At 41.8% G+C, this 16,657-nt stretch overlaps 1 protein-coding gene across 2 annotated transcripts in view; it reads right to left on the minus strand.

Annotated features, from left to right (window-relative positions):
• Positions 1–1,945: 1,945 nt before the first annotated feature.
• Positions 1,946–16,657, minus strand: part of Ubqln1 (ubiquilin 1) — a 38,031-nt gene continuing 23,319 nt past the window's right edge. The window contains exons 5-11 of one of the 2 annotated variants that reach the window (XM_005355285.3): positions 15,725–15,883; positions 15,352–15,586; positions 9,056–9,198; positions 6,771–6,854; positions 5,375–5,490; positions 4,994–5,162; positions 1,946–3,811 (exon numbers count right to left, since the gene is read on the minus strand). In XM_005355285.3, coding sequence (XP_005355342.1) covers positions 3,659–3,811; positions 4,994–5,162; positions 5,375–5,490; positions 6,771–6,854; positions 9,056–9,198; positions 15,352–15,586; positions 15,725–15,883 — 1,059 coding nt within the window. In that variant the 3' untranslated portion in view covers positions 1,946–3,658. The remainder of the gene's footprint in view (positions 3,812–4,993; positions 5,163–5,374; positions 5,491–6,770; positions 6,855–9,055; positions 9,199–15,351; positions 15,587–15,724; positions 15,884–16,657) is intronic. The other variant, XM_005355286.3, reaches the window with a different exon arrangement.

Here is a 16,657-nt window from a genome sequence, read left to right on the forward strand (position 1 = left end):
AACTCACAGAGATCCGCCTGCCTCTGCCTCCCGAGTGCTGCGATTAAAGGCGTGCACTACCACTGCCCGGCCGACTGTAGACATTTTAAAATAGAAATGGCATTAATGTTTTAAAGATGTGTGGCAAAACATCTACAGTGGTTCCACAGAAAATGCGAACACTGAGGCTGTTTTAGACAGTAGCGACAAGTGCGACTGCAGGTGTTCATCCCTTTCGTTCACGCAGGCTGCGGTAAAAGACGGTTCTAACTGTGATGAAGACAATGTGCACAACACCGCAAAACTGCCTCTAGACAGCACCCGCAACCACACGATGGGCTGACTGAAGGGCTAGGCTGTGTGCGTTCATCAAACAGAGACTTCTGGGACCCCCCCCCAAAAAAAAGAAAAAAAAAGTTGTTAATGTGGCAGAGCACTCTGGAAGAAACATTTGAAAACACCAGTCAGTCACATATTCCCACACATCTCCAGAAGACCCACTTCCCAGTTCCTGGGCTGCCTTTGAGGTTTCTCACCTGAATAACAATACAAGGAACTTTAATCAGAAGCGGTACTGCAGCTGAAAGGGAGAGTTTGCTGTTGATCTGGGGATTCTGGCCTGGGGGTGTGGTTTTCTCCCACTGTATTGCTGTGTCTGTCACATTTCCACTAATTATGTGTGACTGGGTGTAAGGAAATGGCTGTTCATTGGTGGCATATATATTCAGCCAGTTATGGTGATGTCAAACAGTCAGACTGTCCACATAGGGAGGAGAGATAGTGACACACTTGCTTTCTGGTGAGCCAGTGGATACAAACTCTGTTCCATCCACAAAGTGATCTAAAATAAAACAATGGATTTTCTATCTAGTCTTGGGGCACACTCCTTAGGTATCTCTGTAGCACTCAGAGCATTTCCGACAGAGATGATCTCAACACAACGTGATGTCGGCTGCTGTAGTGAACACTCCCACACATGCGCACATTACCTGTGGACTTCAGGAGCAGGGTCAGTTCTTGGCACCCTCATAAAACAGAAGGCAGACGATGAACTGTGTTCTGGGATGTTTCTGCCATCTTGTCCCATCACCCTGTAACGACGCCAATCTATCCCCATAGGCTGGTGATCACTCTGAGTTTAGGACAGCCAGAGGTACACGGTAAGGCCCTGGATAATAATAATCCCTTTCATTACTATGGTTAAACCAAACTTGAAATCCAAGAGTATTTTTTTCCTCTTTAGTTTTTTCATATACAGGATCTCACTGAATATCCAGACTGGCCTCAAACTTTGCATCTCCCCATTACAGACATGCACAACCCCACCTGGCTTGAGATTAGAAATCCTGAACACAGACAGACCAGCCATCACCTGCCTGACTGACTATTTGCTATCAATTTCCCCCCCTCTACTCTTTACTCAAATTGTTCTACAGAACTTGGTGTAAGAACAACCTTTGCCTGCACTCACTTCTACTCTGCTCAAGCTGAAAGCATCTAACCTGCTGGTTGGCTCACTGTCCAACACTGTACTTGCAGGACAGGGTGGCCCATGCTATTATAGTACTCGGGAGCCTTATTCAGGAGGAGAACCAGGTTCACTCAGTCTGGGGACACATACATACTGAATTTCCAAACAGCCAGTCTACAGAGTAAGACCCTCCTAAGAAATACCCAACTTAGGCCAGGCAGTGGTGGCGCACGCCTTTAATCCCAGCACTCGGGAGGCAGAGGCAGGCGGATCTCTGTGAGTTCGAGACCAGCCTGGTCTACAAGAGCTAGTTCCAGGACAGGCTCCAAAAACACAGAGAAACCCTGTCTCGAAAAACAAACAAACAAACAAAAAACCCAAAAAAACCCCAACTTTTCATAAAATTCAGGATAAATCACGCCAAATAGGCTTTTTATTAAGATGTGTTGAGAAAAAACAAAGACATCTTTCTACAAAAGAGGCAAGACAAACCAGTGTAAAAGCTGGAAATTTATTGTTATTTTGTGATTAATAAATCAAGCTGGCATGACACTGCCCCTCGTGAGGTGCCATTCACCAGTACAGAAGTCTTTAAACCAGACAGACCGAGGCATAAGGCAGAGAGCAGAGACACAAACACTATCCTTGCCAGCCTCCTCCAGCCCCGCCTCCACCCTGCCCTCTGCACATGCTTTCTGCTTGGGGAAAGTGTCACAACAGTGCGCAGTCTGGGGCAACCTGGTCTCCCAACCTTTTAATAGCAGGCAACTTATACAAGTTATGAAATTCATCTTCTCTTTCCCTTGATTTTATTTGTCTGAACTCATCTGAGATTATTTGAACATTATAATTTTGGATAACTGTACAAGAGAATACAATGACCTAAGAGAATACTGAACCAGAGCCAGCCGCATATATCACTGACCCTAAAGCTGTATTTTAATTGGTCCCGAAGGAATGTTATCACCTCAACAGTGTGAGAGTTAGGCAAACAGAATTTCTTTGGGGAGGAAGAAAGAAGCTATAGGATAGCCAAACTTACTCAAAATTGTTAAAACGGCTCTTTGTTTTCCACCAGACTGACACTACTATATGCATAGAATCTTCACAGAATCATGGTTACCAGTATTACTTAGTTCAGACTGGCCCAATCCAGAATAGATTCTGTCTCACCCCTCCCCCACCCCCTTCTCTGAGGCCCTGAACAGCACGACATTCAACTATTTCATAATAGAACTAGGCAAACACTTCAGAAACAAGTGGCTCACTAATCATTTTAAATCCAGGTACTGCCTATGAATGAGAAAGCTGATAAACCCAAAAGATAGCTCTACTTCTATATGGCGACTAAAACGGAGACATCAGCACTTTCAGTGAAAGCAGCATTTCAATCAAACACAGTGCTGCTTAGACAAGCACGGTGGGGGGCAGAAGCCCCGGCAAATGCACTGGAGTATGTTACAGTGCTCCTTCAGTCTGCACAAAATAAAGGTAATTTACAGCCATTATGTAAATGTTGAAATATTGTTACATTATATTGTCTGTACAATTAGATGTCCCTATAATGATAACCAGAATCAGTTTTCTTTATTGTCCACACACCTGACTAAATGGCACTTCTGCTGAGAGGTTTAGCAAAGATGCTGTAAGAGTCTACACAATTGAGAACCCTTATTTTACGTTTCTGGTTACAGGGATTTTGCTTAGACGACCTATAAATGTGCACTAGTTTGTGCTGCACACACATAAGCAAACTGTCAGTAGTATAAACCTTACAGCGTTGTTAGCAAAAGTACATGCCAAAGTCACAATTAGCAATACTGTACCACAAATCATGGAGCGCAATGATCTGCTTTGTAATGCCTTTATTCTACATAAATTACTACCATGGGGTTATGTTTAAAAAGCAAGTTAGTTGGACAGATGCAGGACAAAAATTTGTTCACCCAATTAGAAAAGGTGATATTTTAAAAAATTACAATGAATGCCAAGTGTTTGATGCATGCAGCAGCCTTAACTGAAAACATTGATTCCCACTGTTCCAAAGATACAGACACCCGCATATCCTACCGCACTCCACCTCAGATGCGTCCTATTGGTTTCCTTTATAACAGCACAGAATTCCAATGAAATAAAGCAGGTTATTTTAAAGATTTAAGAGCCGTTATCAAAAATAAATTACATTTTTTTCAGGATACAGAAATGCTGCTATGATGGCTGGGAGCCCAGTAACCTTTCAATGGCTGCATTGATATCGCCCCCTGTTGCTATCAGTGCTTGCAAGTTTGCTTCACGGTTCAAAAATCCCATGGCACTGAGCTGTTCCAGTTGTTGCTGGAATCTGATTTCTGGACTCTGCAGCTGTTGAAGAGAGCAGAGAAGCACACTCTAAGGAGAGGTCTATGCTAACCCAACCACTGCTCAAACACATCAACTGCTTTTTAAACAACGAATGCTGGTCTGTCGAGCTCTCTTTAAATTGTTACCTATGCCCTGAGATACATACACATATCTGGTTATTAAAGAGAATCAACTTACTTAACTAAAATATATAAGACCACCTACAATTATTTTATAAAGAAAGTGGACATTTTTAAGTGTTAGTCTATAATTTATCCTTACATATATATGTGTATATTTACTTCAAATGAGCAAAATATGATTTAAATAATTTAGCTATAATTTTAAATATCCATCATATTTAAAAGTTGTTTAGCGTTTTATCATGACAAATAGACTATGTAATTCTGCCTTAAAAAAAAAAAACTTAGAGACTGGAAGTGAGTGCTTGGGGTCTTGGATTTGATTCCCTAGGCTCTCTTTCTCCCCGTCTCCCACAAAGAGTAAAACTGGCTTAATAAATTCCCTGGCTTAATAAATCCCACCACTGTAGAGGCTTGTGAACAAGCAGGAACTCTTCTTGAAGCCCATGCCCAGACAGCCGATGCTCACAGATGTTAGAAGAGCCCCGAGACTAAAGTTACAGATGCTGTGACCACCATGTAGGTGCTGGGGATTGGATGTGGGTCCTCTGGAAGAACAGCCAGTGCTCTTAACCACTGAGCAAATCATTTCTTCAGGCCCCCTTACTGGTAAATTCTTAGTAAAGACAATACATGTTCATAGATGCAAGACTAAGGAGTCCGCACACATTAAGTCACTACAGGAAGTGTTGGGGGAGGGGACAGGCTAGAATAGGAAGCCTAGATACAGTTGTTCTGAAATACTGACAATATTTTTACGTTTTCTCTGATAAATCTTTATAAAACCTATTTCAAATGACTTTGAAGAAAGTACTTCAAAACTTACATTTTATAAGGCTATTTCTAAATACTATGGCAGTAGATTGAAGCATTCTTTTCTTTGGTGTCTGATATAGCAGCAAAAGTAACAATTTCTGTAATGCATGTCTTTAGATGTAACATCCTTGAATAGTACTTTTCATTATCTGAACACTAAATGGCTACTGCTTTCTTTTTGCTTTTTTGGAAAATTCTATACTTAGGCTAGGCATGCAGAATCTGTAAAGAAAAGCATTGTCACCTGAGGATTCACCCCAGCAAGAGCTTGCAGCATTTGCTGGATGAACTGCTGGTGGCCTGGCTCGGTGGCGCCCCCTGTGGGGCTCGTGTTTTCATTAGGTGCAGAGTTAGGTGCGTTGTTTCCTGATGAGCCTCCAGAATTGCCTGCTGCCCCCAAGCTAGGAGCAAACCTAGGGAGAACACACACAAAGGGGGTGGAGTCAGTTACATCTGAACATGATACTGGCTAAGTTATTTTCTTAAAAGTAGGCAGATATATAACTTTGAAAACTGATTAAGAAATAACTCAACAGCCAAAATAAAATGCCAAATGATATTAATTCTCTAATTCTCACAGAAATGAACCATCCTGTGCTTTCGAATCTCTCCCAAATAAGCCTACCCTGGGATGAGGCCGGGGGCTTCTGTTGCCAATGTCTGCAAGCCCTGCTGGATCTGCAACAATGCCTGCATGGCTCTTGGGTTTGACATCGCTGACAGTGTGTCAGGATTCTGCATCTAAGGAAGAAGGAAAAGCAGTGGTTACCAAAGCATTAAAAGCAAGGTAGGTACATTTTTCCAACTTGGCTATATATATATTTTTTGGTTTTTTTTGAGACAGGGTTTCTCTGTGGTTTTGGAGCCTGTCCTAGAACTAGCACTTGTAGATCGAACTCACAGAGATCCGCCTGCCTCTGCCTCCCAAATGCTGGGATTAAAGGCGTCCGCCACCACTGCCCGGCTAACTTGGCTATACTTTTGAAGAAAACCTAAAACCTTACTCCCAGATAGCTGTATATTTCTTCCCAAAATACACACAAACTCTCCTTTTTTGACAGCAAATTCCACACAGAGGTCATTTCTTGACTCAGTTGCAAGCCTACCATAAAGGACGTTTTCAGAATGAAGACAATTAAGAGCAATCCCAGAAGTCACATTTCCCCCTTCTCCAACAGAAAAAAGAAAAAAAAAGAAAAAAAGAAAAAAAGATAACTATTTCTTAGCAACTCCAAATGTACAACGTAATGGATGGCGGCAATATGGTGGAAGATGTGTGCATCTTCTGACCACACGCTGTCTGCTACTAATCTAACAATGCTGCCAGTCTGCCACCTCAGACAATTGCTCCAAAGTTGAACCAACAGTGTCCCGAGTGTAGCTTCCTCACTTTCAGATACCCACGCCTGACTGACGAGAGGGCAATGAGCTCACTGCAGCAGACCGAGGACAACACTGACCGTGGACAACGACTGGCTGGACTGACCACCATTTCAGCCAGAGAGCAACCCTGAGAACTACCAGCTTCAAAAGCACCAACGCCACTTTTATGTCTTGAAATAATACTGTGACAATCTTGGGCACTACCTTTTTTTTAAACCTCCTTGCTGTGACAACAGATATTTTAACCTTTCTATTTCTGGCTCTGAGGACATGAGGTCTACTCCTTAGAGAACAAGCACTCTAATTCGGAAGAGACTGAGACACTACAACAAAACCCAACCTGTGACGTCAGAAAGGGCAGCTCACTCAGAACTAGTCCAAACTCTAGTGGATGTACCACACGGAAGCACTTCAAGGGGAGGAAAAGGGAAGAAATGGCCCATGATATTAAGGAAGCACTCTGCATCCTAAAACCTAAGCACAGTCAGGAGCGACACGGGCTGGGAAGACAAGGCTCAGTGTCTGCATGTGTGCAGCACCACAGGCCTCTGCTCTGCGCCATCAGCAGGAAGGAGGACACGTTCATCATCAACCTCTCAAGCAGATTATTACAGACAGCAGCGTCTTTTCTTACTCACTTGTTGGAGGAAAGTTGGGAGCTGTTGTCTCATTTGTTCTTGAAGCTGAGGATTTCCAGCAAATAGGGGATTATTCAGCATCATCTATGGGGCAAGTGTTCAAACAATTTTAACTGGAAATATCCGAAACAAGTAATGTACCTGGTTTAATATTCTACCTTCCTCCAAATGCCTAAATTGGCACTGAAAAGGGAGGAAGGGAGAACATAAATAAAAAAGGAGCAGGAAGTTCTATCCATAAGGAGCTGGGGGAGGGGGGAGAGAAAGGAGGAAGGCAGGTAGGAAGGAAGGCAGGCAGCTTCTCTTTCACCAACAATGGTGGATGATGGATGTCATGTTGGGCCCTAAAAAATAAAAGCAATTGTTTTGTAGCCTTTTCCTTGAACAAAGGTAAACTTCTGCCTTGGGGGGGAAATCTGGGAGTGCTGGATTCTCAGGAAGACAATGCTTTGGCTACACTACAGAATAAAAGAACATTAATATGTAAAAACTTAAATATGGCTTGCTCAGAAACCTCAACACACAAACAGCAAGCACAGAGAAATCAGATCTGGAGCCACTATTATGTACCTGCTTGCCACTACTAACAGTTGATATTAGGTCCAGAATAACCATGAAACAGCAACCAACTGCCAGAGAAATGGAGCTGCTAGATGAAAACCAGCCCAAACTAGCACCATCAGTCCTCTGGGGAAGTGTTAAAACACCTAAGACCCAAAGATGTAAATGAGAACACCAAGATTAACGTCTGAATTCCACCTCACTAGCAGCACAGGTAGAAAAGTGGGATTCCTCCAAACCTTCAAAGTATGACCAATTGAACATGATGTGACTGCCTGAAGGTAAGATCATCATACAGTCAGCAAACCAGAGACTGCTAAGTTCAAAGGAGACAGAGTGTGTATCACTTTCCAATGATTGACTGATGAACTGTTTACCTGTCCAAAGTCTAGGGAGTAAATGAACTTTGCCCTCAATTAGGTAACCATACTGAAGAACAACTGTATGAAAATCCTATTTAAAAAAAAGTGTTCTCTCCTCCCACCTTCAAAGTGGGTTATTTAATTTCAACATCATTGAAGCAGAAAACAGTTACTGTTTTATGGACAGAGTTTCAGAGTGAGCAGCACATGAAGTGGGAGCTGCTCCCAGCCAGAAATGCCTCTTTATTCTTCCACACAAACACTGCTTTACTGTGGGCTATTATCCTGTTATCATATTCCCCTTTCATTTAAATTATTCAACTAGTCTAGAAAAAGCTTGTGACAGAAAAATCATCTTTTTACTTATTATTTCAACTAACTTACCTGAACCTTCATACATACAACAATTAAGTTTTTACATTTAAAATATTTTAATTATTTAAGTTTCAAAAGACCAACTATAAACTTTAACGATCTGATGCCAGAGCACACTGTCAAGGTTTTAGAGTAGTCACTAATGAAAGACACCACCTAGCATTGCCAGGGGTTTGCTTTAAAGTTAGAAAACAAGTGTGTAAAGCAGCCAAGTCCTTTATGAACAAACTTACATGGAATATGCTTGCTTAAGATGAATTTTAAGGATAAGATACACACTGTGTTATAACTAAACACATACTTGAAAACACAGGAAAGGGTCACTTCACACATTTTCATATCTTAGCTACCTAAGTGACAAAAGTGGCTGAGGATACATTAGCATCAAACATTTAATTAAATAAATTCACAAGACCAGCTTTCATAAAAATAAACCCATGTTTTAAGATAAAAGTTCTTTGTTATTTGTTGTTATGTAAGTCATCACTAAGGATCCACCTCCAGGATACCTGCTATACATCCTTGTGCCAGTGTGGTTTCAGAATTTTGAAAATAAAAACCATTTCATCTAGCATAAAGACGTTAACGAGAGGACTATAAAGGAAAGCACCCTAAATTCCTAACACAGCAGTAACCTCTGTGAACGACCAGACTACTTCCCGCCCTCCACAGTTGCTGAGGTCCAGAGGTCGGTGCTGCTCTAGGTGGCACAGGACAATCACCAGAGAGCTGACACGCAAACAGCAGACAGGAGGAAGGGTGTCAGGAGAGCAAAGTCTCTAAAAGCTTCAGTGCTTTTTTTTTTTTTAAAGCATATCTCATCAACAAATAGCAGAAATGAGGCTGTTCCAAGTATATATGAAACAAAAGTCCCCAAAAGCTGGCGATGCGGGTCTCCATCTCTAGTGTGCTGGGAGAGCACAAAACCAATGTGCCAAGAGCAGACTACTCAGTTCCCAGGACTCTTAAACACAATTACACGCTCACCTGTGCAGCAAGGTCAGGGTTCTGGCTTAGTGACTGCATCATGCTTCTCATGTATGGGGCAGACAGCATGTTCTGCATAAGCTGTGGGTTTTCAGTTATTTGCTGCAACAAGCTTTGCATTCCTGGTGTGTTGAACATACTAGCTAAAATTTTATTTAAAAACAAACAAAAACCGGATTAAGACATATTAATATTTTAAAACAGTGTATACTGTACTTAAATTTTAGTTACTTAAAGAGGCATATGGCCATTTCCTTAGCAACAGGTTCACTTTATGCAATTTGGTTGCCCATGATCAACCACAGCCCCAAAACATGAAATGCTAACATTAACAAGTAACAGTTAAGTTTTTAGAAGCATGAGAAAATGCAGTCCCCCTACTTCATCCCGACCTCCAGTAGACCCATGCCTAGCAAGGGCTGCAAGCTGGTAAGATCCCATTGTCTTTCAGATCTACCCTTATTTTACTCGCCCACTTCCAGGCCCAAGGATTCTGGCAGCGGCACTTTGGAGGCACCAGAATGCAGATAACACTGAAGGAAAGAAAATGCCGGCACAATGCTACCTGAACTATTTATTTAGTTCTTCACTTCCACTCTGGTTTTTGAACTACTGTCCCCTTTACCTGGCTTAAAACATTTTACTATTTCCACTTATCTTTCTAATTTGCTCTAAGTCTTGTGTTTGTGATATACCTATATTATCAAGTTTCAAGTTAGCTTTTCCACATTCCAAAGTTCAAAAATATCTTAAGAGAGTTTGGCAAACTAAAGCCGACAGGACCAATCTGGCTTTCACAACCTATTTTTTTAAAATATTTACTTATTTATTTATTATGTATACAATATTCTTTCTGCATTATGCCTGAAGGCCAGAAGAGGGCACCAGACCTCATTACAGATGGTTGTGAACCACCACATGGTTGCTGGGTATTGAACTCAGGACCTTTGGAAGAACAGGCGATACTCTTAACCTCTGAGCCATCTCTCCAGCCCACAACCTATTTTTTATATAGCCCACAAAGTGAACATTATTTTTACATTTTTAAATGACTAGGAGAAAAACTTCTAGTGAAGATAAATATTTGCAGACTGTGGAAGCTATTACAATTGGTGCTCAGTGACTGTCAGCTGTCATTCTGCAGGAACACCAGCTACGCTGACTCTACTGCTGGGTGCTCTGACACTGCAAAGGCAGAGGACTGTGTCACAACTGCGGCTCTGCAATGTGCCACAAGAAACCTCTCTAACACCCCGCTTTTCTTAATTACAAATGAGAATTAATCATACCACAAGTAAAATAAGCTGTTAGTATCATGGGTTTAAGGCACAGTAGAGTGTGGACTACTTTACCAAATGAAATAGCTGTTCTATATCAAATATACAACACACATAGACATTATCAGACAAACACATCACAATATTCCAGTCAAGCATGAGAACACTCAGAGGCTGAGGAAGACTGCAAAGTTCTAAGCTGGTCTGTGATACACGATGAGACCCAGTCTCACAAAAATCAAACAGCAGGACTAAGAAGATGGCTCAGCATTTAGGAGTTGGACCACATTTCAGAGGACCCAGGTTCAAGTCCCAGGACCCATATGACAGCTCACAACCATCCACAATTTTAGTGCTAGATGCAAAGCCCTCTCTGGCCCTCAGACATTGCATAGTACAGACATATGCAGGCAAAACACCCATACACATAACAACCCAACCTCAAACCAACATTCTGTATTCACAGGAGAACAGAGACCAGAAAAATACAAAATGAACATGAAGTATCTCAGCAGAACTACAGTTCTTCAAATATGCTGTAACCAGTTACATTTTCAAGGGCATGCCAGGAAAGGACAGTCATGTACCAGCAGTAACTAATTCACAGTTAATTGTATCTAAATTGTACAGGCACATGTGTTTGGAGTAAGGAAACACAACCTTTTGGGAAGAACAGATGTTTTCCCCAGAATTAAGAACAGTAGACCCAACACCAATATTAAGTTAACATACAGTGGTAATGATTCTGAGTAATATTTTCTTGGCTCTTAAAGGTCAAGACATTACTTATAGTGCCCTGTCTTAGGTTATTTAGGGAATCACAAAGTTTGAACTAAGGAAGAAATTTAACTCCTGGGCTAAAGATGGCTCACTGGTTAAGAGCATTTGTGGCTCCTGGCAGATGTCTCAGGTTCAACCCCTAGCACCCACATGGAGACTCACAACCATCTGTATGTAACCCTGGGTCCCGGGAACCCAATGGTCATGGACACAGTGCACAACTTCCATATATATAAAGTAAAATCCTAAAAACAAAAACTTCTCGGTCTTTTATGAACTGCTCAGGGAAGACTATTTTTTTAAAGACACCAAGGTTTTAGTGTTTGAGGCCAGCCTGAGCTGCACTTAAGTACTTCTTAAAAATAAAACAGCAAAGTGAGAAAACACTACCTCAATGAGACCTAAAACAGAATCTGCTCAAGTAAGCTATATCTGATATTGCTAAAAGGGTTTGGTCAGGCCAATTTAGAGGTCTTATAAAAGTGTATTTAAGGCCTGGCTTATTCACTATAGGTAAGTCCTGAGAAACTGTTTGATTCCTGCTGCTGAACAGCAGACATCAATGATGACCACCGCTCACTCCTACAAACCTCGTCAGCTCAGGTCTACCTTGTCAGGATCCTGATGTGCCAAAGCATGGTATCTTGGCAGAAGTACAGCAATATTTTATTAGCTCATGGATGAGATTCATCTTTTTCTAAATGAGAAAGTCAATGTCATGAAACCCTCAATAATTTTAGAAATCAGCTTTTTCCAGAAACTGCAGTTTCTCCATGGACTCAGCGTGCTAACTCACTCTCACTGTAACGAACTAAGTTGTTGTTTTGAGACAGGGTTTCTCTATGTATCCCTGGCTGTCCTAAACTAGCTCTGGAGGACAGGCTGGCCTTGAACAACAACAACAACAACAACAACAAAAAAAAAAAACCCCTCAAATCATTTGGTAGGTCCACCCAAAAAAAAGCCAAGTAGATAGTTGAAAAGTTCACCATCCTCTGGTATTAGTGAAACGCAAATGGAAACTGCTTTGGGATTCGATCCCACTCCAGCTAGAATGCTTAAAAAACACTGGCGAGGAAGGATAGGGAGGGAAAGAGGAGACCTCAGTCACTGCACATGGGATAAACTTGTGCAGCCACTGTGGAAATCAGAGTGGAGGATCCTAAAAAACTGAAAACAGAACCAGCACATGACCTAGCTATACATTTTTTGGTATAGATTTGAAGGACTCTTAGAAAACATACTGTGTTAAAACAGCCAGGCTAAAGAGCCAGCCTAAATGTCTACCAACAGACAAACAGACATAGAATATGTGAAATATATATGCAATGCAAGTTTATGCAACTGTAAAGAAAACTACAACCTTCAGGAATATGTATGGGAGCCACTAGAAACCCTTCTGCTAAGTGAAATGAGGCAGACATAGATATGTTTTCTCTCACATAGAGAACTATATATACGGCTGTTTAAACCATGGGACTAGAAAGGAGATCATAACAGAGGTGGAAAACAGCTGAATACATGCAATAAAAAGGCAGAAGTTGGGATGAACTGGGAAGATGGACGTGGGGAGGACAGAAGGGAAGAGAACAAATAACAACTCGTATAATACTCACAGGCACAAAGCTGCCACTGTGGGACCCAATGCTTTTTATTTACTTTTATTTTATTTGTATTTTGCCTGCAATTATGTTTGTGTGAGAAAGTCAGATCTTGGAGTTAGAGACAATTATTAGCTGCCATGTCGGTGCTAGAAATGTGAGCCCAGGTCCTCTGGAAGATCAGTCAGTGTTCTTAACCACTGAGCCATCTCGCCATTACTTTTTTTTGGTTTTTTGAGACAGGGTTTCCCTATGTAGCCTTGGCTGTTCTGGAACTCACTCTGTAGACTGGGCTGGCCTAGAATTAATAAAGATCCCCCTGCCTCTGCCTCCCACGTGCTGGGATTAAAGATGTGTACCACCATTCCTGGCAACCCAGTATTTTCTATGTTAATCTAAAAATAATAAATAAAACTCCTCCCCCCCCAACAGAGCTCATACTTAACCATGAAAGATTCTGGTTCATGAGGTCTGACAGTAAGATCCAGAAATGTGGGTTTTTTTTGGGGGGGGGGGGGACACTGTTACCTAGCCTGATCTTGTACTTCCACATTCAAGTAGTCTCCCCACCTTAGTCGCCCAAATATTGCCCTGAACCTGGCTGCAAACCCTGCTAGTTAACCCATCTGGCAGTTGCTCTACTTCAGCGCAGTTGAACCCGGCCTTTGGACAGATATTTGAGAATCCATAGGTATAGATCACAAGACCAACTAATAAAATTTCTCTTAACACTATCTCTGCTCTAGAAATCTTCAGCAACACTCCTACTGACAATGCACAATCAACCATCACGTATGTAAAGTTTCCTTAAGAAAAAACCCCAAATCTTTGACGTAACAATGGGAATGAACCCAGGAAGGAAGCATCTACTTAAAAGATTCACAAATGTTGGGCGGTGGTGGCACACACACCCAGCACTCAGGAGGCAAAGACAGGCGGATCTCTATGAGATTGAAGACAGCCAGGACTGTTACACAGTGAAACACTGTCTTGAAACAAACAAACAAACAAAAAAAAGACTCACAAACAAAACCAGAGACCTGAACACCTCAATCCCCACATTCCAGTCTTCACAAAACATGACTGGCCTGAAGACCAGACACACACACCAACTGTACTGAAAATTTGGTTCAAAAAGCACAGAGCAAAAGGATCCCACCAAGAGCAATTACCTAAGGGTATAAAAGACCAATCTTTTCAGAGTAATATGGACATAAACTTATCTCTAACTATGTCAACATTGGAGCCTTGGTTCACACACATCATCCACACACTCATTTCAACTCAGCAGACATCACAGTGTTCAAAAGTCCATTCCAGTTTCTGCTAAGAACCTACACACAGTGCTTTCACATTATCTGGGAATCTCAACTTTGTTTCCCAAGTTCCATGCCTAATTCTTATAGCTCTACATCTCTACAAGAATAGAAAAACTAGGTTAAAAAAAAAAAAAGGACCACATGGTAATGAAGTCATATACCTCTAGAAGAAAATACTTTCCAGCAAAACAAATCAGAGACACACACAGTACAAATGGATTTCAAACTGAGTGCAAACTGACACAAAAGATCCACACACCGTGTGGCAGTCTATTTCTATGAACTCCTAGAGCTGAAGATTGCCTGCTGACAGCCTCAGAGGAAGGATGGAGGAAGCAAGAGATGGAAATGTTAGAGTTAGTGTGGCAACAACTGAGGGGTTAGACATCTACATCTGCATCTGCATTTCTCATGCTGTATCTTGTATCTAACAATAACAGTATAATCACGGTAATAATGAGGGCAATTTGTTTAACTTCTTCATCAGTAAGTGGATATGTGGCTTATTTTCCTATTTTGTTAGTCACGCAGCCATTACTTCATGTCCTGGGTTACTCAAATGACTTCAGAATCAAGTTCTTTTCATTAACCCCCCACTACAATAGTACTTTCACCTAACTGGCACAAGACAATTCAAAAGAGGAATTAAGAACGGCTCATGGTTTTGAAGACACCAGTCCACACAGTGTGGAAATTGTGGCAGCCAAGAAGCAGGGAAGGGGCACCCTAGAAACCACTTCTAATAACCTACCCATCTCCTAAAGTCTCTAATACCTTCCCAAATAGTGTCAGCAGTTGAGGCTTTAACACATGGACCTGTGAGGGGCATTTCACTCCAAACCATAGTACCCAATATATGTTCTTTGAATAGTAGCCAGGGTAATTTCATTATCAACCTAAAATCTTAGTTCTCTGTTTAAAATTGTCCCAGAACAAGATCTGGAGATCTCCTAAGTGACCACACACATTAATCATTTCACAATAAACACACAGGTCAGAACATTTTGTAGGGGCTAGAGACAGAGAAGCGATTAAGAGAGAGAGGGCTCACTGCTCCAACACCCCACGATGGCTTGCAACCATCTGTAACTCCAGCTCTAGAGGACCCAACACCCTTTCTGATTTCCATGGGCTCCTGTATGAAGACACTACATAGGTAATTATTTAAGACAAATGTTATACCCCACAGATATCTACAATATAAAAATTCTATCCCTCAAACAATTCCAAAGCTTGCAACCCAGAGTCCCCACAAAGGGATACACATGAAGGTAGACAGTACCACCAACAGTTACATTATCAATGTAAGGCATACATACCTCCTGCTCCAGGCACCAAGCCTGGCCCTGTGGTGCTCTGCCCAGTAGGGGTACTGGTGGCACCCCCACCAGAGCCACTCACAGCACTAGTGGTGCTACCAGAAGCTGGTGAACTCTGGGAAGTCTGTGGAGCCCATGGATTGGGTAGAGGATCCCTATTTTCGGTTCGAGAAGGCTGACTCCCTTCACCTGAGGAATTACTGCTCACTAAGGAAGCAAATGGATTACCACCAAACTGAAAGAAAAGAAAGAACAGTTACAGCCATGGAGCTATTTTTCAACAAAGCATTCTCTATAAATGGCACCCTCAGTCAGACTATTTGTGCTACACAGGAACAACTCTTAGGCCTGAGCCTTGGAAGAAATGGATTACCTGCTCTTGCGCGGCATTCAGCATAGGCTCCTGAATATCTGTATACATGCGTCGTAAAGCATTATAGCCCCCAGGAATACTTTCTAGGTTGCTCAAGGCTCGGTCCTGGTTTCTCATCATTTCCTGCATCATTGCTGGATTTCTAGCAAGTTCCAACGTCTAAGAAAGAAATCTCTATTTTAAAAAAGGCACTGAAATAGCAAAGAATTCCTTCACTATTTAAAACTAGCTAAAGTTTATAAGAAGCCACTGACTTGGATTAGCTCAAGCCCCAGTAGTCAGCATCATAGTGCTGTTAGGAAAGCAACTGCCACACACAGCTACCCTTGCTTCCCTCATCTCCTTTCTGCCTGCTAGAAAGCGAATCATTTGCTCAGGTCATGGAAACCTAATTCTGTTTTACAGAATGAGATGCCATCCAATTCTAGAATCATAAAAGTCAATTAAGAGTTTTAACCCAAATTTGTTATAATATTTAAATTAGGAAAGTACTTCTTGAACTTCCTGCTGGATTTCATCTCTAAAAACAATATACATGCTGGGTGGTGGTGGCGCACCTTTAATCCCAGCACTCGGGAGACAGAGGCAGGCGGATCTCTGTGAGTTCGAGGTCAGCCTGGTCTATGCAGGGAGTTCCAGAAGAGCCAAGGCTGTTACACAGAGAAACCCGGTCTCAAAAAGACAACAATATACATTCAGGGGACATTACAAAGCAGTTTGAGTGAATGGTGCATTTACAAAAACAAACAAACACCCCCCCCACACACACACACAGATTTTTGTCTGTGTTGCTTTGGAAACTGTCCTGTAACTAGCTCTTATAGACCAACACCCCCTCCCCCATTTTTTGAGACAGGGTTTCTCTGTGTAGTCCATGCTGGCCTCAAGCTCACAAGAGATCCTCCTGTCTCTGCCTCCAAAGAGCTGGGATTA

This window comes from Microtus ochrogaster, chromosome 16 (assembly GCF_000317375.1).
Source record: "Microtus ochrogaster isolate Prairie Vole_2 chromosome 16, MicOch1.0, whole genome shotgun sequence".
NCBI classification, from domain to species: domain Eukaryota; kingdom Metazoa; phylum Chordata; class Mammalia; order Rodentia; family Cricetidae; genus Microtus; species Microtus ochrogaster.